Source organism: Penicillium canescens (assembly GCF_028828765.1).
Source record: "Penicillium canescens strain IBT 15451 chromosome Unknown utg000006l_segment0_segment0, whole genome shotgun sequence".
Taxonomy (NCBI): domain Eukaryota; kingdom Fungi; phylum Ascomycota; class Eurotiomycetes; order Eurotiales; family Aspergillaceae; genus Penicillium; species Penicillium canescens.
The window spans coordinates 1,080,957-1,095,384 of record NW_026703968.1 but is presented as its reverse complement, the minus strand read 5'-3'; the positions used below and the strand labels follow the sequence as shown (position 1 = coordinate 1,095,384).

Here is a 14,428-nt window from a genome sequence, read left to right as displayed (position 1 = left end):
ATGTCTATTCCCTCGACGTTTGATGCGGTCAAATCGCATTTGGCTCAAGTACAACAAGATCCATCAACGGCGTTGGACGTTGCCCTCATCGAGAAGCTGCAACTGCAGCTGATTGAATCTACCGACCCTTTGGTTCCTGCCACGCTTTTATCACAGATCTCAGCTCTTTTGCCCATTTTGCAAGAGGACCCTACGCCCCTCACCACCCTAGGTATCAAGGCCACTACAAACTTCAGCTTCACCGACCTCCAATCCGTCGATCCCCCTGTCAACCTTATCGCTGGCTTCAAGGCCCCGTCACCACCCATCAATCTTCTCGCCCTATCGTTACTGGCCAAGGCAGGAAAATCCTCGAGCGAAGCTGCCATAGTTGCAGGGGACTCTGAATTGGTGGCTTCGCTCGTCGAATTATGGCTCTCTACCTCTTCGACAGAAGTCGCGCAAGCTGCACTTGAAACGTTATGGGCACTCTTGGAGATCGACGTTGCTAGTCATCTGGAAACCGGAGAACCTGAGCCTACCGGTGATCATGCTCAGACGGGACAGGGTCTCATGTGGAGGAGAGTGTTCAAGGATAAGGATGTCTACGGGCTCTTATTTGGGCTATGCAGCCTCCGGAATGAAGCTCCTGGAGATCTGTCTAAGCGCGAAAGGACTATCGCACAAGGAAGGCTTCTGGCACTTTTAGGAAAAGCTGGAAGGCTTCGCTGGGACATGATATCGACTGCACAAATTCCAGAGGTTGAAGCCAAATATCAGAGCGATAGCATCCTGCATTTTGCGACTTGTCAGATGGTCCAAGAGAGCGACGTTTTGATGCACATGACACTACTCAGCTTCTTCCGTGAGCTTCTCGATATCGAAGCGCCAGGTCTCCACGCTCGCAGCTATGTGCACTCAGCTTCGACTTTCTCGTCTCCTGCCCTCGACTTCCTGGTGGCGCAAAAGTTGCATTCAAAGGTGCTAAGCTACTATCTCGATGATTCAAAACTAGATCCCGTTGATTTGATCTATCTATCCGGTCCAGTCATGGCATATGTCTCGCGGTATGCAGAGCTGTACCCGAACCACTTGTTGCAGAGTCCTGCTACCGTCCTCGACGGGATTGTATCAACCATTAACAGATCCCTCGCCATCCCTGCCATACAATGGGCGCATGGAGAATCTCCCACAGGGCACTTGGCTGTTCTAGCCTCACTCCCTAGAGTGCTTCTCGTGGAGGCGGGCAAACATGGCGCCAACCCTGTTCTAGCCATTCCTACCGATCCTGCAAATGACGAAGCTCTGGATGTTCTGGCAAAGATTTTCCACGGACCGCAACGGAATCAGATACCTGGTTCAATGGATTTGAATACATCTGGCCAGACCCCAACCGACTGGGACCATGAAGCAGCCGCAGCGCGCATTCTGTACTTTCTCTACCTCAACGAACACCCTACTTTCTGGACCTCTGTGGTGGCCACCGCCGATGTTCTCGTCATGAAGGATACTGCATTATCAGCTATCACTTTTATGAGGGCCATTGTTACAGCCAACTGGAAACTCTCTCCCCCTTCTTCCTCTCATTCCCACGCTTCGCGTTTCCAGCTACCCTCCGAAGAAAATCTAAGTCAGTTATCTCCAGCTACTAGTGGATTCTTCCCCTCGTCCGGGGCATGGGCAGTTCTAACGCCACCTGCACTGACGACGTTGTTGCCCTATCTCTTCAAACCACCCCGCTCATACGCAGACTTTGTTGGAGGCGGCGCAGGCGATTCCCAAAATGTTGTTTGGAAAGTGGCCACAGCTAAGCATGATGTTCTTGTGGTACTGTTGAACCGATTGCGGGAAAATGGAGGTCAGATTGAAGGATTCGACGATATCATGCGAACCTTGCAACAGCGCGTGAATGAGGGGCCTTGGGGCCCAGTGCAATCTGGTGGTACCCAAGTGCTGACAGCTGATTTATGATATGAGATTGAGAACCTATTAGGATTATGACATCAACGTTCAGTCTAGCGTCATAATAAAATGTATTCAACACAATTCCAGATCTATAAAGATCGGCGTTTGTTATCTTAGCGTCGCGGGGAAATGCTTCGGGCAATTGCCAGCACTAGCGCCGTTTTAGGTGGGCGGTGTAGAAACCTATTTTTCTGCTAGTCATGGCACTGCTATCCGTTCATTTAAATAGCCAACCTATACTACGCAAATACAATCCGGCCCCCCAATTTCCCCCTAATCACACAATATGTCCCGCCGCGGGGGTGGTGGTGCAAAAGGCAGGAAGCCACCTGGCACAGAATTCACTTGGGATGCCGACCCTGGCGGGGAGCCAGACACAGCTCCCCAGCCTTTATACCCTGTATGTTTGCTTCTTAGCCTCGCTGTCCAGAAAATTCTCCAACTTGCATCTCCCGCTCTTCAATCATGCCGGAAATTGAGTATTGGCCTTTGTTTGACCCGTATTCGCAGAAATATACCGTGCCGTTTGCGCGCAAGTTGAGCAAGACGGAACAAACTCAGGTCGACTATTACCGGCACCTGCGCGAAAGCTACCATGACGGTCCTTTTTACTCCGTGCTGGATGCTGCCTCTTCTTCGGCTAAGAAAGGCAGTGCTGCACGTGCCAACTTTGACCCATTCCATGGCATGCCCACCTACTCTGGTCGTTATCAACGGAAGCGGCGCACTCTTCCCAAGATTGCTGGACGTGATTATGGTAAGACTTTTGTGGAATTGGCAGTCTTTATTGTTTTGGTTCGAGTTGCAGATTGCTAATTGCGCATTCTCGGATCCTACAGTCTTGAAATTCTTCCCCCGCGACCTCTGGAAAATCCTCCAGCCCAGCTTCCGACCTGACGCGGTAATGGACGGTTACCAGACCCAAACAGGAACTGGAGTCAAGCGTGGCTTCGAAGATGAGGAGGACGAAGCTGAGGGCGGACCGTCGAAGCGCAAGGCCACCGGCGATGATGACGATGAAGAGGCCGAGGGAGACATGGATGAGAACGTTCTGCTTGATGAAGATGAAGAGCAGGATGCAGAGGAGATGGATGATGATTTCTCCGAGGATGATGACGAGATGGGCGGCGATTACAACGCCGAGCAGTACTTCGACGACGGTGGAGATGATATGGGCGATGACGGCTTCGGCGATGGTGGTGGAGGAGGTGGTGATGAAGATACCTACTGAAAAGCAGACTCAAGATACCCTTTCTATTTCGACTTAACCTTTCGCTCTTCAGCGGTTCGATGCTTTGATGATCAAGTGTCATGGCTTTGCATTGGCATGTGCTATATAAATCAATGTCTACGAAACACTCCATTGAACTTTGTGTAAACTATGGCCATCAGCACAACCTGCCATCGCGTCTATTGTAACCGCGTAGTAACTTAACCCCATTGTAAGTCATACGTCGAAGTATGCCTCCGAGCGATCTCGGCCAATGCGGATGACGTCAGCCACCTCTCGGCGAGATCGGCCTCAACTCCGAATTTTGGAGGGGCAAACACGCGCCAGTACCAAAGTGGCATTTCAACACCAAAGCGCAATATGGGCGACAGCCAGCCAGTCCAGTTGGAACGGTCAGTTCTCATTCTGTATGGCTCTGAAACAGGCAATGCGCAAGAGGTCGCCGAGGAATTGGGTGCCTTGACGGAGCGGCTTCGTTTTGCGACGCATGTGTCTGAATTGAATCAATACAAGCCGGTGTGTACTTCTCCCGAGAAACAATTATTTTCTTCAAAGTTATGATGGTCTCTGACAATGTTGGTTATAGCAAGCCCTGTTCTCATACACCTTTACGATATTTGTGGCCTCGACTACCGGACAAGGCGATTTACCGGCCAACGCGAGATCCTTCTGGAAGTCGCTTTTGTTGAAGAAGCTTCCTCCAACCTTTTTAAAAGGCATAAACTTTGCTTGTTTTGGATTGGGAGATAGCTCTTATCCCAAGTATGTTTGCTTCCACGCGATCATGGGCTCTCATGGCTGACGGATACAGGTTCAATTGGGCAATCCGCAAGCTTTATAAACGACTACTGCAGCTCGGTGCAAATGAGATCTATCCCACTGGCGAAGCAGATCAGCAACATCCGGAAGGGTCAGTCATATATAATATCTAGTCACTCGCTATCCGTCCATGACTCACATTGTTTTATTCTACAACTATAGACTCGAGGCTACATTCCTACCATGGATGACCGACTTCCGAAAGCAGTTGTTGGATAGGCACCCTCTACCAGAAGGACAGCACCCAATTCCAGACGATGTACAGCTACCCCCGAAATGGACGTTGCAGGCGAAGAAAGGAAATGATTCCGTCCCAACGTCCAAACCAGTTGTCGAAAACGAACATCAAACGCACTCAGATGAATATCCCGGGCTACATCAACTCGATCATGACTTACGTCCTATCCCACATACCCTATCCGCAACATTAACCCAAAATCGGCGTGTGACTCCGCAAAAGCATTGGCAAGATGTGCGCCTTGTTACCCTGACCGTCCCAGAGTCCGTATCCTACGTTCCGGGAGATATGATCACAATCACGCCGAAGACCTCTCCAGCTGATGTTCAAGCATTTATTGACCTGATGGGCTGGAACGACCAGGCAGATAAACCTATTTACCTCGTTCCAACAGGAGATATCCCATCTCCACCACCGATTCCCGATCTCGACTCATATCCCAGCCTTACGCTCCGTACTCTCCTGATAGATTATCTCGATATCAAAGGGATACCTCGAAGGTCCTTCTTTTCCACCATTGCACACTACACGAATGATGAAATGCACAAAGAAAGGTTATTAGAACTCACGAATCCAGAATATCTCGATGAGCTATGGGACTACACTACGCGGCCACGACGGAGTATCCTTGAGATCCTGGATGAGTTCCACACAGTCAAGATTCCCTGGCAGCATGCGATCTCTGTACTTCCAGTCATGCGCGCACGACAGTTCAGTATTGCCAGTGGCGGGAGCCGCAAGAAAACTGCCGATGGAAAAACCCAATTCGAACTTCTCATCGCCATCGTCAAATATCAGACAGTGATCAAGAGAATCCGGGAAGGCGTTTGCACCAAGTATCTCTCCGTTCTCCGACCAGGTAGTACACTGAAGGTCCAACTACAACCCGGCGGTCTCAATTCCTCAATACAACAACTTACAGCAGCAACTGTACTCATTGGACCAGGGACAGGAATTGCACCGCTGCGCTCTATGCTTTGGGAGAAGGCAGCGCTTGTCCAAGCCTTCCGCGAGCAGAATCCCGGCGTCAACCCTCCCATTGGACCAACTGTCCTACTCTACGGTGGGCGGAACCGCGAATCAGATTTCTTCTTCGAGAATGATTGGACTGAACTCAGCAAGATCATTCCGCTTCAGGTTCTCACTGCGTTCTCGCGTGACCAGCAGCGCAAGGTCTACGTACAAGATACTGTTCGGGAGAACTTCCCGCTCTTCTTCAGCCTTCTGCATGATATGAAAGGATCGGTTTACATATGTGGTTCTTCGGGACGCATGCCTCAGGCTGTGCGGGAGGCCCTCATTGAAGCGTTCCAGCATGGAGGGGCTCCGGTACCAGGGCATCCTTTCAGCAGAGCACAAGCTGAGGAGTATTTGATTGGGATGGAGCAGATTGGAAGATATAAGCAGGAGACGTGGTGAGAAATACATTATTAGCGTTCATTTTGAGAACAATACATATGCACATGTCTAGAGTTGCATGCATGTGCTCGGTGTTTTTCAGTCCATATCCGCCATCCATAGTATATACCGCATGGATAGTGCTCTAGTTTGACAACGACTGAGTAGATGGCAATACCACAATACTTACGCCATGTAACATTGCAAAACCCAGACTCCCAGGCGGTATAATAGGCTGTATGGTTAACCTCGGCAGGGTCAGTGGTGCGACGAGGGTTAAACTCGGGCCGCGTCGGCGATTTTGATTTCTTGGCACTCCGTCACCGCAGTCGACACTTTCGCTCTCCGAACTCCAACTCTTCTACAACACAGGAATTGCTACACTTCTACAATTCTACACAATGAGCGGTCTACGGATATTGGTACCCGTCAAGCGGGTCATTGACTATGCGGTTAGTTTGCGGTTCCTTTCTTGAATATTTCCCCTCCAAACAGAGCTCCGAACGACATCTCCTCAAAGTTGTACCTCTACGACGGGGCATACCTCGAAATGTTCAGCCGGCTAACATACACTCCCAACAAAAGATCAAGCCCCGCATCAACAAGGCCCAGACCGGCGTCGAAACAGCCGGTGTCAAGCACTCTCTGAACCCATTCGACGAGCTCTCAATCGAAGAGGCCGTTCGCCTGCGCGAGCGCAAGGGCCCCATCAAGGTCGAAGACATCCTCGCGCTGTCCGCCGGCGGACCCAAGACCCCCGATGTCCTGCGCACAGCTATGGCCATGGGCGCTGACCGCGCATTCCACATCGACGTACCGGAGAAGGGCGACGGCGGCCCGGAGCCGCTGACCATTGCTAAGATGCTGCGTGCCGTTGTCGAGAAGGAGAATGTCAACCTCGTGCTGCTGGGCAAGCAGGCTATTGACGGTGACCAGGGTCAGACTGGCCAGATGCTTGCTGGTTTGCTTGGATGGCCCCAGGCTACTCAGGCTAGCAAGGTCGAGGTTAAGGATGATGCTGGCACTGTTGAGATTACCCATGAGGTTGATGGCGGTGTTGAGACGCTCCGTGCGAAGCTGCCCATGGTTATTACCACGGATCTGCGGTTGAATGAGCCTCGTTACGCTAGTCTGCCTAACATCATGAAGGCTAAGAAGAAACCACTTGAGAAGAAGACGCTGGCTGATCTTGGTGTTGAGGATACGCGGCGGTTGAAGACTCTTCGGGTTACCGGTATGTACTTTCTGATGTCTCTGCCCTGGTTGGATTCCGCTAATTCTGTTGCGCAGAGCCCCCACCACGAAAGGGTGGTGGCAAGGTCGAGGATGTCGACGGCCTTGTCTCCAAGCTGAAGGAGCTCGGTGCTCTCTAAATGGGCTATTGCCCTTGAATTCATTGTCTTTCTATACCATTTTGAAATGTGAATGTCTCATTAGACCTGGTTTGTCTTGCTTCGTAACTTAGTGAACATGGTTGCGTTCCATGCACTGCATGCCATACCGTAGGTTCTATTCATGGTTGTCTGTCTAATGCTCAGTTGCTCGGTATTGTCTATAAATGTCTGCGCATGAGTCAAACAGCGCTGCCTGATTGTTAATAGAAGTGAGATGTTTTGGGGTTGTCTATAAGACCCCTCAGTTCTCTCCTTCCTCTTCCTCTTCCTCTTCCTCTTCCTCTTCCTTCTTCTCTCCCATCCTTCTCTATTCATCCTTCCCGTCCACTTTTCGGATTTTCATCGTGCTTCTACACTTTCGAGCTCGGTTCATCACCTAGGGTCTGGTGATCCGTGCCTTTCTTCCCTATTCACTTGTTTCTGTCATCCCCATCGCTGCACTGCTACACCCCCCAAACTGAGAGTAAGAGGCCTCGTGCTTTCTTACACTCTGTCAGCACACCGGCAGCATGGCGAAAGACAAACCTACCCTGGTAGGTGTCCCCCCAGAGATTCGTCTCGTCATTTTAGACATCCTGCAACTTGAAGACCCACAGAGCATCTTCAGTTTCGCTGCGGTCAGCCGCAAGTTGTACAGCGAGACCAACAAATACCGGTTCCATGACATCCAACTGACCCTGGTCAATCGCAACAAACTGACTGTCGACATCGACCGTTGGAACAAAATTCTGCGGCAGAATGATTCCTTTTCGTCTGTTCTGCGGGTGACCGTCCAAGGAAGTTTACCTCCCATCCAAGAGGAGGGCGACGAGGACAAGAACCTGACAGCGGTGCCATGGTCTAGCGCAGAAGACCGAGACAACATCAACGAGTTGACAAGCCGTGAGGAATTCTACGAGCAGGACTTCGGCGGCAAACCCCATATCACCCCACGTCCCGAATACTGCGGCTGGTCACCTCTGCCAGAGTTTCTGGGTCAGCTGGTCGGTCTCAAGGACCTTGTCTGGCGCTCGCTAACCCTGTTCCCCCCTCCCTTGCTTAAGGTCCTTCAAAAAAGTTCATTCAGACAGATGTTCCAACATGCAAGCTGCATATCATGACCTACAATCTGCCCCGCCACTTCCACAAACAATCCTCGCGTCATGGCACCGACTGGTACGAGTACCAGCTAGCGACCTCCCCCTGCCTATCCAGCATTGTTCTCTCCTACAACCAAAAGCATTACTCTCGAGTTATGACTTCGCACGAGAACATGATGCTCTATGATTTGGCAACCAGATTAGCCCCCAATCTAACCCATGTGAACATTATGGACATCTCATCGGAGTTGCCTCGCCGGCCAAACGCCCCTCCAGGTCCCACTTCCAATCAGAGCATCAACGGAAAACCTCTGCAGGGCTTGAGTCTCACCGGCGGTGACCCTTGGGAATGGAACAAACAGAGTGACTACAGTGACCTTCGAGTTCTACAACTGTGGGACGTCGACGAGGCAATGCTCTGGACTGCAGCCTCCCGCGAATATCCTGCTTTGAATTCGCTGGCCGTGCAACCAAGTTCCGAAGTCAAAGATGAAACAGTAAGACGGTTTGTTTGCTCTCTGTCTCCCCTGGACAGCCTCCATCTGTGTGGAGAATACACTCAGGAGACTTTCCAGGCAATATTGGACCACCATGGTGAATCGCTTCGAAAGCTGTGCCTAGTCCCAGTGGGCGAGTATGACCGCTTCGATTACCGCAGGATTACACCAGAGTTTTTGACGCTGGTCCGAACCCATTGCCCAAACCTCAAGGATTTCCGAGTGCCTACTATTCGCAGCGCAGGAAGGAGAGAGGAATGCGACCTCTACAGGGCTCTCGGACAATTCCCCAAGGTAATCAACCTCACCCTAGAGCTCCAGCACTGCGATCAATGCGCGGACATGGACCCGGGAGAGTATAAGGATTACGTTGAGAGAGATCGTCGCCGGGAGATGAGGATAAAGGAGTGGTTCACTAACATTGCAGTGGATGAGAGATTAGTCCGCGAAATCTTTTCGTTCATTGCCCGCACTTCTCCATTGCGACGCTTGAGGATTGGCTTCGACACTTCTTTACGCAGCGTCCATCCGGACTTCAATTACAAGGGTGACCGCGCAATCACCAAATTCATGAGTCGACAGTACGTTTGCTTCCGCTGCAATGATGACAGATTGATCGTACGTGAGATTGGAGCCAAGGCAAGAAAGCTCAAGGAGGACGAGGATCCCTGTGAGTTGGGGCCGCGCGATGAAGCATTTGGTTACGCTGGATTCAGTTCGGTTTTCCCTACTCACGCGGAGCTCGCAAGACGAAAAGAGTTGAAGCAGGAAAAAGAACGACAGGATCTACTTTTCGGACTTAAGTGTGAATTGGCAAAGGTTGAGTGCAATCCCAACGACCCATTTAGCAAGAAGAAAGCGGAGAAAGAGAAAGAACGAATCTTTCTGAAGTTCAAGTGGGACCACCCGGACGTGCTTGAGTGGACTGAGGCGATGGCAGAGTACAAAGCACAGAAGGAAGCAGAGGAGCTGGCAGAGGAGATAGCCAAGTTGAAAGCGAAGGAGACGGCCGAGGAAGAGGAAAGACGACGATTTGAAAGGTGGAAGTGGGTCCATTGGAGAGAGTACGCCAAGCTTGTATGGGCTGAGGTGATTGCAGAGCAACGAGCAGAGGAGGAAGTAAAGAAGAAAGCAGAGGAGCACGCAAAGAAGATGGCAGACCCGAATAGGGACTGGGGGGATGACTCGCTAGATAGGAAGGAGAGAGATGGCAGATGGGCGGATCCACCACCAAGATCCGACCCAGGGAGATGGTGGGAGAGATGGTACAGCCACCCCTTGACGGACCTTGAGCCCGAAATCCTCTTCAATTGTACGCGGTGATGACAGTCAATGGTGGTGGGGACAGTGAGGTGCAAGGTGCCCAGGCGAACTCCATGGGCAGCTTTCCCAACGAAACGTAACAAAGAAATCCTCAATGCGATACTTCAACAATGAGAATGGCAGTTGGTGGTGACCGTGAGGAGTAAGATGAATCCATGGGCATACAAGACCACGGCAGTCTCAACAACTGTGGCAAGACATGGTGGACAGTGATGGTGATCTGGAAATATGGTGGATGGTGATATGCGCGGCAGTCCCGGCAGCCTACGTGGTGGACATGGAGAGAGAATATGCACAATTTCACGGGAAATTGGGGCTCAAGCAGGGAAGCTGGACAGCATGAACTGGTTTGTTTTCCACAGGCGGAGGCCGAAGACCAACCAGTGGACAAAGAGACTCTGTACAGCTCCCGCTTGGCCCCAAGAAAAGAGAATCATTTGCAGGCCTGATTAATACGTCCGTCTACATAGGAACATGTAGCTGTGAATTATTCACAGAATTTCTGTTGCTCATACCTGTAAAAGCACAATGGGATTATTAGGATCCACTCCCCTGCACTGGAGTCTAATCCACCTGCTAACATCGAGATCTAGGGTCCCTTCACTCAGCGACATTCGACCAATCGGAAATCATCAAACCCAAATTCAAATCCGAACCTTAGCTCTTGTCAGCATTCAAGCCCAATTTCTCCTATTGGGCTACTACGAGGCTTCCGGGAGCCCCACGGCCAGAAGATGGCACTGTTGATTGGGACAAAAGACAGGCATGAAGTTGCAAGCGCATCCAGTAGTGTACAGTGTTCATGTGTTATGAGATCAGCACAACAGCAACAAAAGAATGCCCCTGGTAACCTAAATCCCAGCACGCACATTCAAGGATCCACTAAATATGCGCTGGCATTTGAGCTGAGGAGAAGAAATTAATATTAATTTGGATTAATTGGCAGGGAAGCCGAGCCGACGGATGTATACTGTACATTATTTAGTAGCGTGGTCGATCAGCCCAGCCCAGCTGAGCTGTCACGTAGGGGGACCCACTGAGGCTTGGAGATGAAGCACCCCGGATCGAGGGGAGAGTACGATTAATAATATTAATAATAATAACTGTAATAAACAATGTGTTTCAAATCTAAAAGTATATTATCCAGTGATACCTGCGGAGAATTCTTTGCCAGATTACATGTACACGACGCGTAGGCTTGGTTCGTCTAATTGTCGGGGTTGGGTGGGGTGTGATCTATCGCAGACAATGAGATTATTGGATTATCTGCTGGACTGGTCATTTCGGTGAGCTTAGATGATCTTGATTTGGAATGTAAAAGTATAGAAACATATTGTTACGTGTAGAACTACAGTATTTGTATACATAGACTGAAACTAAGTTAAGTTAACTAGTCAATAGTATATACATGTAGACGGAGCCAACGATGATGACATCGCCCCAACCATGGAACAGCCATCTGTTCTGGACCTTGAAATCTGCGCCACTCGGTTCTTCGGCCTGAACCCGCCTGTTCCGAGTTTAAAACTTCCTCGACTTCCCTTCTGCCTGGAAATTTCCCTATTTCTTAACCCCTACAGTACTCCGCGGGGATAGCTTCGGATCCCTGCTTTAGAGGTTCTAGGTAAGCCGAGTTCACAGCCTGCACTTCGCACTTCTACTTCGCCTTGAGTGGCGCTCTATCGAAAGCCTCTCGATTTATTGACATTTGCACATCCACTAACTTGACTCTAGTCGTTCTCATATACCGAACCCGTGGATCCGAACCAGGCCCAGTCACATACCTCTCTCCGCATTCCTCAGTTGCAAGGCGGATCCTGCCGGATTCATCCAGCATCCCTATCCGATATTCCCGTCTGTACATTCCAGATCGCATTGAGAATCTACCGAGATCAATGCGTGCTGTTCACAGCACAACTGCCGCATTACAGATAGTGCTCCGTGTATAGATCTCGCGCGCCGGGCACAACGATTTTCTGCGCCGAGCGCATTACCACTTATCTCTTGTTCCCTTTCCCCCTCTCACTATAGCGTCATCGCATTTTTCGACTCGCATCACCCATCATGCCTCCAAGTCGGTGGGAGAAGACGAAAAGTGTTTCCAAAAAGGGCTTCGATAAAGCATGGGACACCGTCGACAAGCTCGGTGGCCCGGTCAATCGCCTCTCGAACAGATTGGGCGCTGAAGCATTCTGGCCCATGACTATCGACAAGGAAAGCGACAAATGCGCGCGCATTCTACGCAGCTTCTGCACAGACGGCTTCTACGCCCCCGAATCTGAAATCAGAACGGACGAAAATGGCAAGATCAATCGCCCCAAGGGCAAGCAACAGCGCGTTATTAAGAAGATCCCAGCCAAGGTTCTGCAAAACGCCAAGGGAATCGCCATCTTCACGACCATGCGCACCGGTCTTTGGCTGAGTGGTTCCGGTGGCAGTGGCGTGCTACTCGGTCGCATCCCCGAGACTGGCGAATGGAGTCCGCCATCCGGTATCATGTTACACACGGCCGGGATTGGTTTCCTTGCCGGTGTGGATATCTATGATTGTGTGGTAATCATCAACACATATAAGGCCCTGGAGGCTTTCAAGACACTCCGATGCACTCTTGGTGGCGAAGTGAGTGTCGCCGCAGGCCCTGTTGGAGCCGGTGGCGTCCTTGAGTCTGAGGTGCACAAGCGCCAGGCTCCCATTTGGACATATATGAAGAGCAAGGGTCTATATGCGGGTGTGGCGATTGACGGTACTATCATTATTGAGCGCACGGATGAGAATGAGCGCTTTTACGGCGAACGCCTTTCTGTCAACGAGATCCTTTCTGGCAAGGTCCGACACCCACCATACGAGCTCAAAACGCTCATGGAGACCCTCAAAGCAGCTCAAGGCGACTCGGATGTGGATGAGAGCGTTCTCCCCCCGCCGGGCGAAACACCCGGTGACCTGGAGATATCCGAAGATGGTACCTCCTTCGGCGTGCCGGCCCCAGACGACCCGGATCCATACGGCGTGAAGGCATTGGAGGCAGAGGGCCTTTTTATCCGGGAGGCCGGCACGAAGGTAAGACCAACTCGTGATACTTTTGAGTTCCGGCCGAACCCCGGCAGCCCTATCTTTGCTACGTTCTCGCGCCGCAGCATGGATAGCTCGCCGCGGAATAGCTGGCGCGCTAGCATGCAGAGCCACAAGAGTAACAGAAGCTATGTCAGCGTTGATCGTGGCACACAGACTGATGACGCTCCGCCAACTGCGCCTACGTCTGTGAGCCGTGCGTCGTCCCGCAGTGCCAAGGGGTCGACTGCTCCGTCGATGAATGCTTGGTATGACGATCCTGCCAGCTGGGATGCGGTGCCCCTCAACGGGTACAATGACGAGTTAAAGAACGAGGATGACAAGGCCGTGTCCGACGGGGAGGAAAAGCAAGCTGAGAACGACGTCGACGAAGATGATGACATCGAGGTTCATGAAGTCAACAATGCGATCGTCACACCCCGGGAGAGTGTCCAGTCATCGCCCAAGAAAGCAGAAGAACAGAGTGACACCGAGGCCAAGCGTCTCTCGCCCAGCTTTATCCGTGCTCGTCTTGTGAACATCCCGGCCCGCGTTCCTCCTGCTTTGCCTCCTCGTCACCCGCAGCACGTCTGGGGCTCTGGATCCAGCCGTGAATCGACCTCGCCTACCGCTCTCTCCCACTCCAGCCACAACACCTCTCCCACCGATGTCGCCGAGGGTGAGTCTGGCGACGTGCCCTCTTCCCCAAAGAAGCTCCAGACCGCCACCGCCATCCCTACTGTCGTCGATGACGAGGAGTTTGTTGACACCGCCGAGTTCCCCGCTGCCAGTGGTGACGAGATCGAGAACCACACCGCCACCGAGAAGGGTACCAACTCAGACGCCGAATGGACAGGGTCAACTGAGACCGTCTCTCCTTTGAAGCAAGAAACAAACGAAGAGTACGAAAACTTCCTCGGCGTCAATGTGTCTCCCGACCTCCAGAAGTCTCCAGAGATCGACTCCAAGCTCGGCGCAACAGACGATACCCCCGAGGTTGAAGAAGCCCTCGACAAAGTCGAAGCCAAGTATAATACTATGGAAGGCGAGCCATCCTCCAAGATGTCTCATGCTGAGCAAGCCGAACCCGAGGAGTCTCCTGGTGGCACCAAGGTCGACAGTACCTTGCCCCATGCTCGGGCTGAGTAAATGCAGATTGCTCATCAGCAACTGGTATTCAGACTTTGGATTCAGAACATACATCTCTACCATATCCATATTTCCTCATATATACCCTCTACCACGATACCTCGTCCATACGCATTCGACTTATGTCGAGTCCAGTCCTTCCCTTTCATCCCTCTTTTCAAAAACGACTTTCCTTTTTGTTTATCATCTATCTCATCTCATGGATTTTAGCGTGTTGCATTTCAGCGAGTGGAGGATCTTTGTTTCTGCTTTGGGTTTCTGGTTTCGGTTGGGTGGGGAGTCTGTGGTCCCTTTGGCGCTCTGTCGAA

The 14,428-nt window shown here is 51.3% G+C and overlaps 6 protein-coding genes across 6 annotated transcripts; all 6 read left to right on the top strand.

Moving 5' to 3' along the window:
• Positions 1 to 1,950, top strand: N7446_009365 (uncharacterized protein; the record flags this gene model as incomplete). Its single annotated transcript, XM_058518110.1, has 1 exon — positions 1 to 1,950. The coding sequence occupies one exon, from the start codon at positions 1 to 3 to the stop codon at positions 1,948 to 1,950; it is 1,950 nt and encodes a 649-aa protein (XP_058368898.1).
• A 280-nt stretch (positions 1,951 to 2,230) lies between these two features.
• Positions 2,231 to 3,175, top strand: N7446_009364 (DNA-directed RNA polymerase III subunit C31; the record flags this gene model as incomplete). Its single annotated transcript, XM_058518109.1, has 3 exons — positions 2,231 to 2,344; positions 2,455 to 2,701; positions 2,784 to 3,175. 3 exons carry the CDS (start codon positions 2,231 to 2,233, stop codon positions 3,173 to 3,175), a joined length of 753 nt encoding a protein of 250 aa, XP_058368897.1.
• Positions 3,176 to 3,535: 360 nt separating this feature from the next.
• Positions 3,536 to 5,651, top strand: tah18 (NAPDH-dependent diflavin reductase; the record flags this gene model as incomplete). Its single annotated transcript, XM_058518108.1, has 4 exons — positions 3,536 to 3,691; positions 3,762 to 3,937; positions 3,987 to 4,085; positions 4,157 to 5,651. The coding sequence occupies 4 exons, from the start codon at positions 3,536 to 3,538 to the stop codon at positions 5,649 to 5,651; spliced, it is 1,926 nt and encodes a 641-aa protein (XP_058368896.1).
• Positions 5,652 to 6,031: 380 nt separating this feature from the next.
• On the top strand, positions 6,032 to 7,003 carry N7446_009362 (electron transfer flavoprotein subunit beta/FixA family protein; the record flags this gene model as incomplete). Its single annotated transcript, XM_058518107.1, has 3 exons — positions 6,032 to 6,082; positions 6,216 to 6,864; positions 6,921 to 7,003. 3 exons carry the CDS (start codon positions 6,032 to 6,034, stop codon positions 7,001 to 7,003), a joined length of 783 nt encoding a protein of 260 aa, XP_058368895.1.
• Positions 7,004 to 7,533: 530 nt separating this feature from the next.
• Positions 7,534 to 9,923, top strand: N7446_009361 (uncharacterized protein; the record flags this gene model as incomplete). The annotated part of the gene is made up of 2 exons (XM_058518106.1): positions 7,534 to 8,007; positions 8,082 to 9,923. 2 exons carry the CDS (start codon positions 7,534 to 7,536, stop codon positions 9,921 to 9,923), a joined length of 2,316 nt encoding a protein of 771 aa, XP_058368894.1.
• Positions 9,924 to 11,987: 2,064 nt separating this feature from the next.
• Positions 11,988 to 14,120, top strand: N7446_009360 (uncharacterized protein; the record flags this gene model as incomplete). The annotated part of the gene is made up of 1 exon (XM_058518105.1): positions 11,988 to 14,120. One exon carries the CDS (start codon positions 11,988 to 11,990, stop codon positions 14,118 to 14,120), a length of 2,133 nt encoding a protein of 710 aa, XP_058368893.1.
• Positions 14,121 to 14,428: the final 308 nt, after the last annotated feature.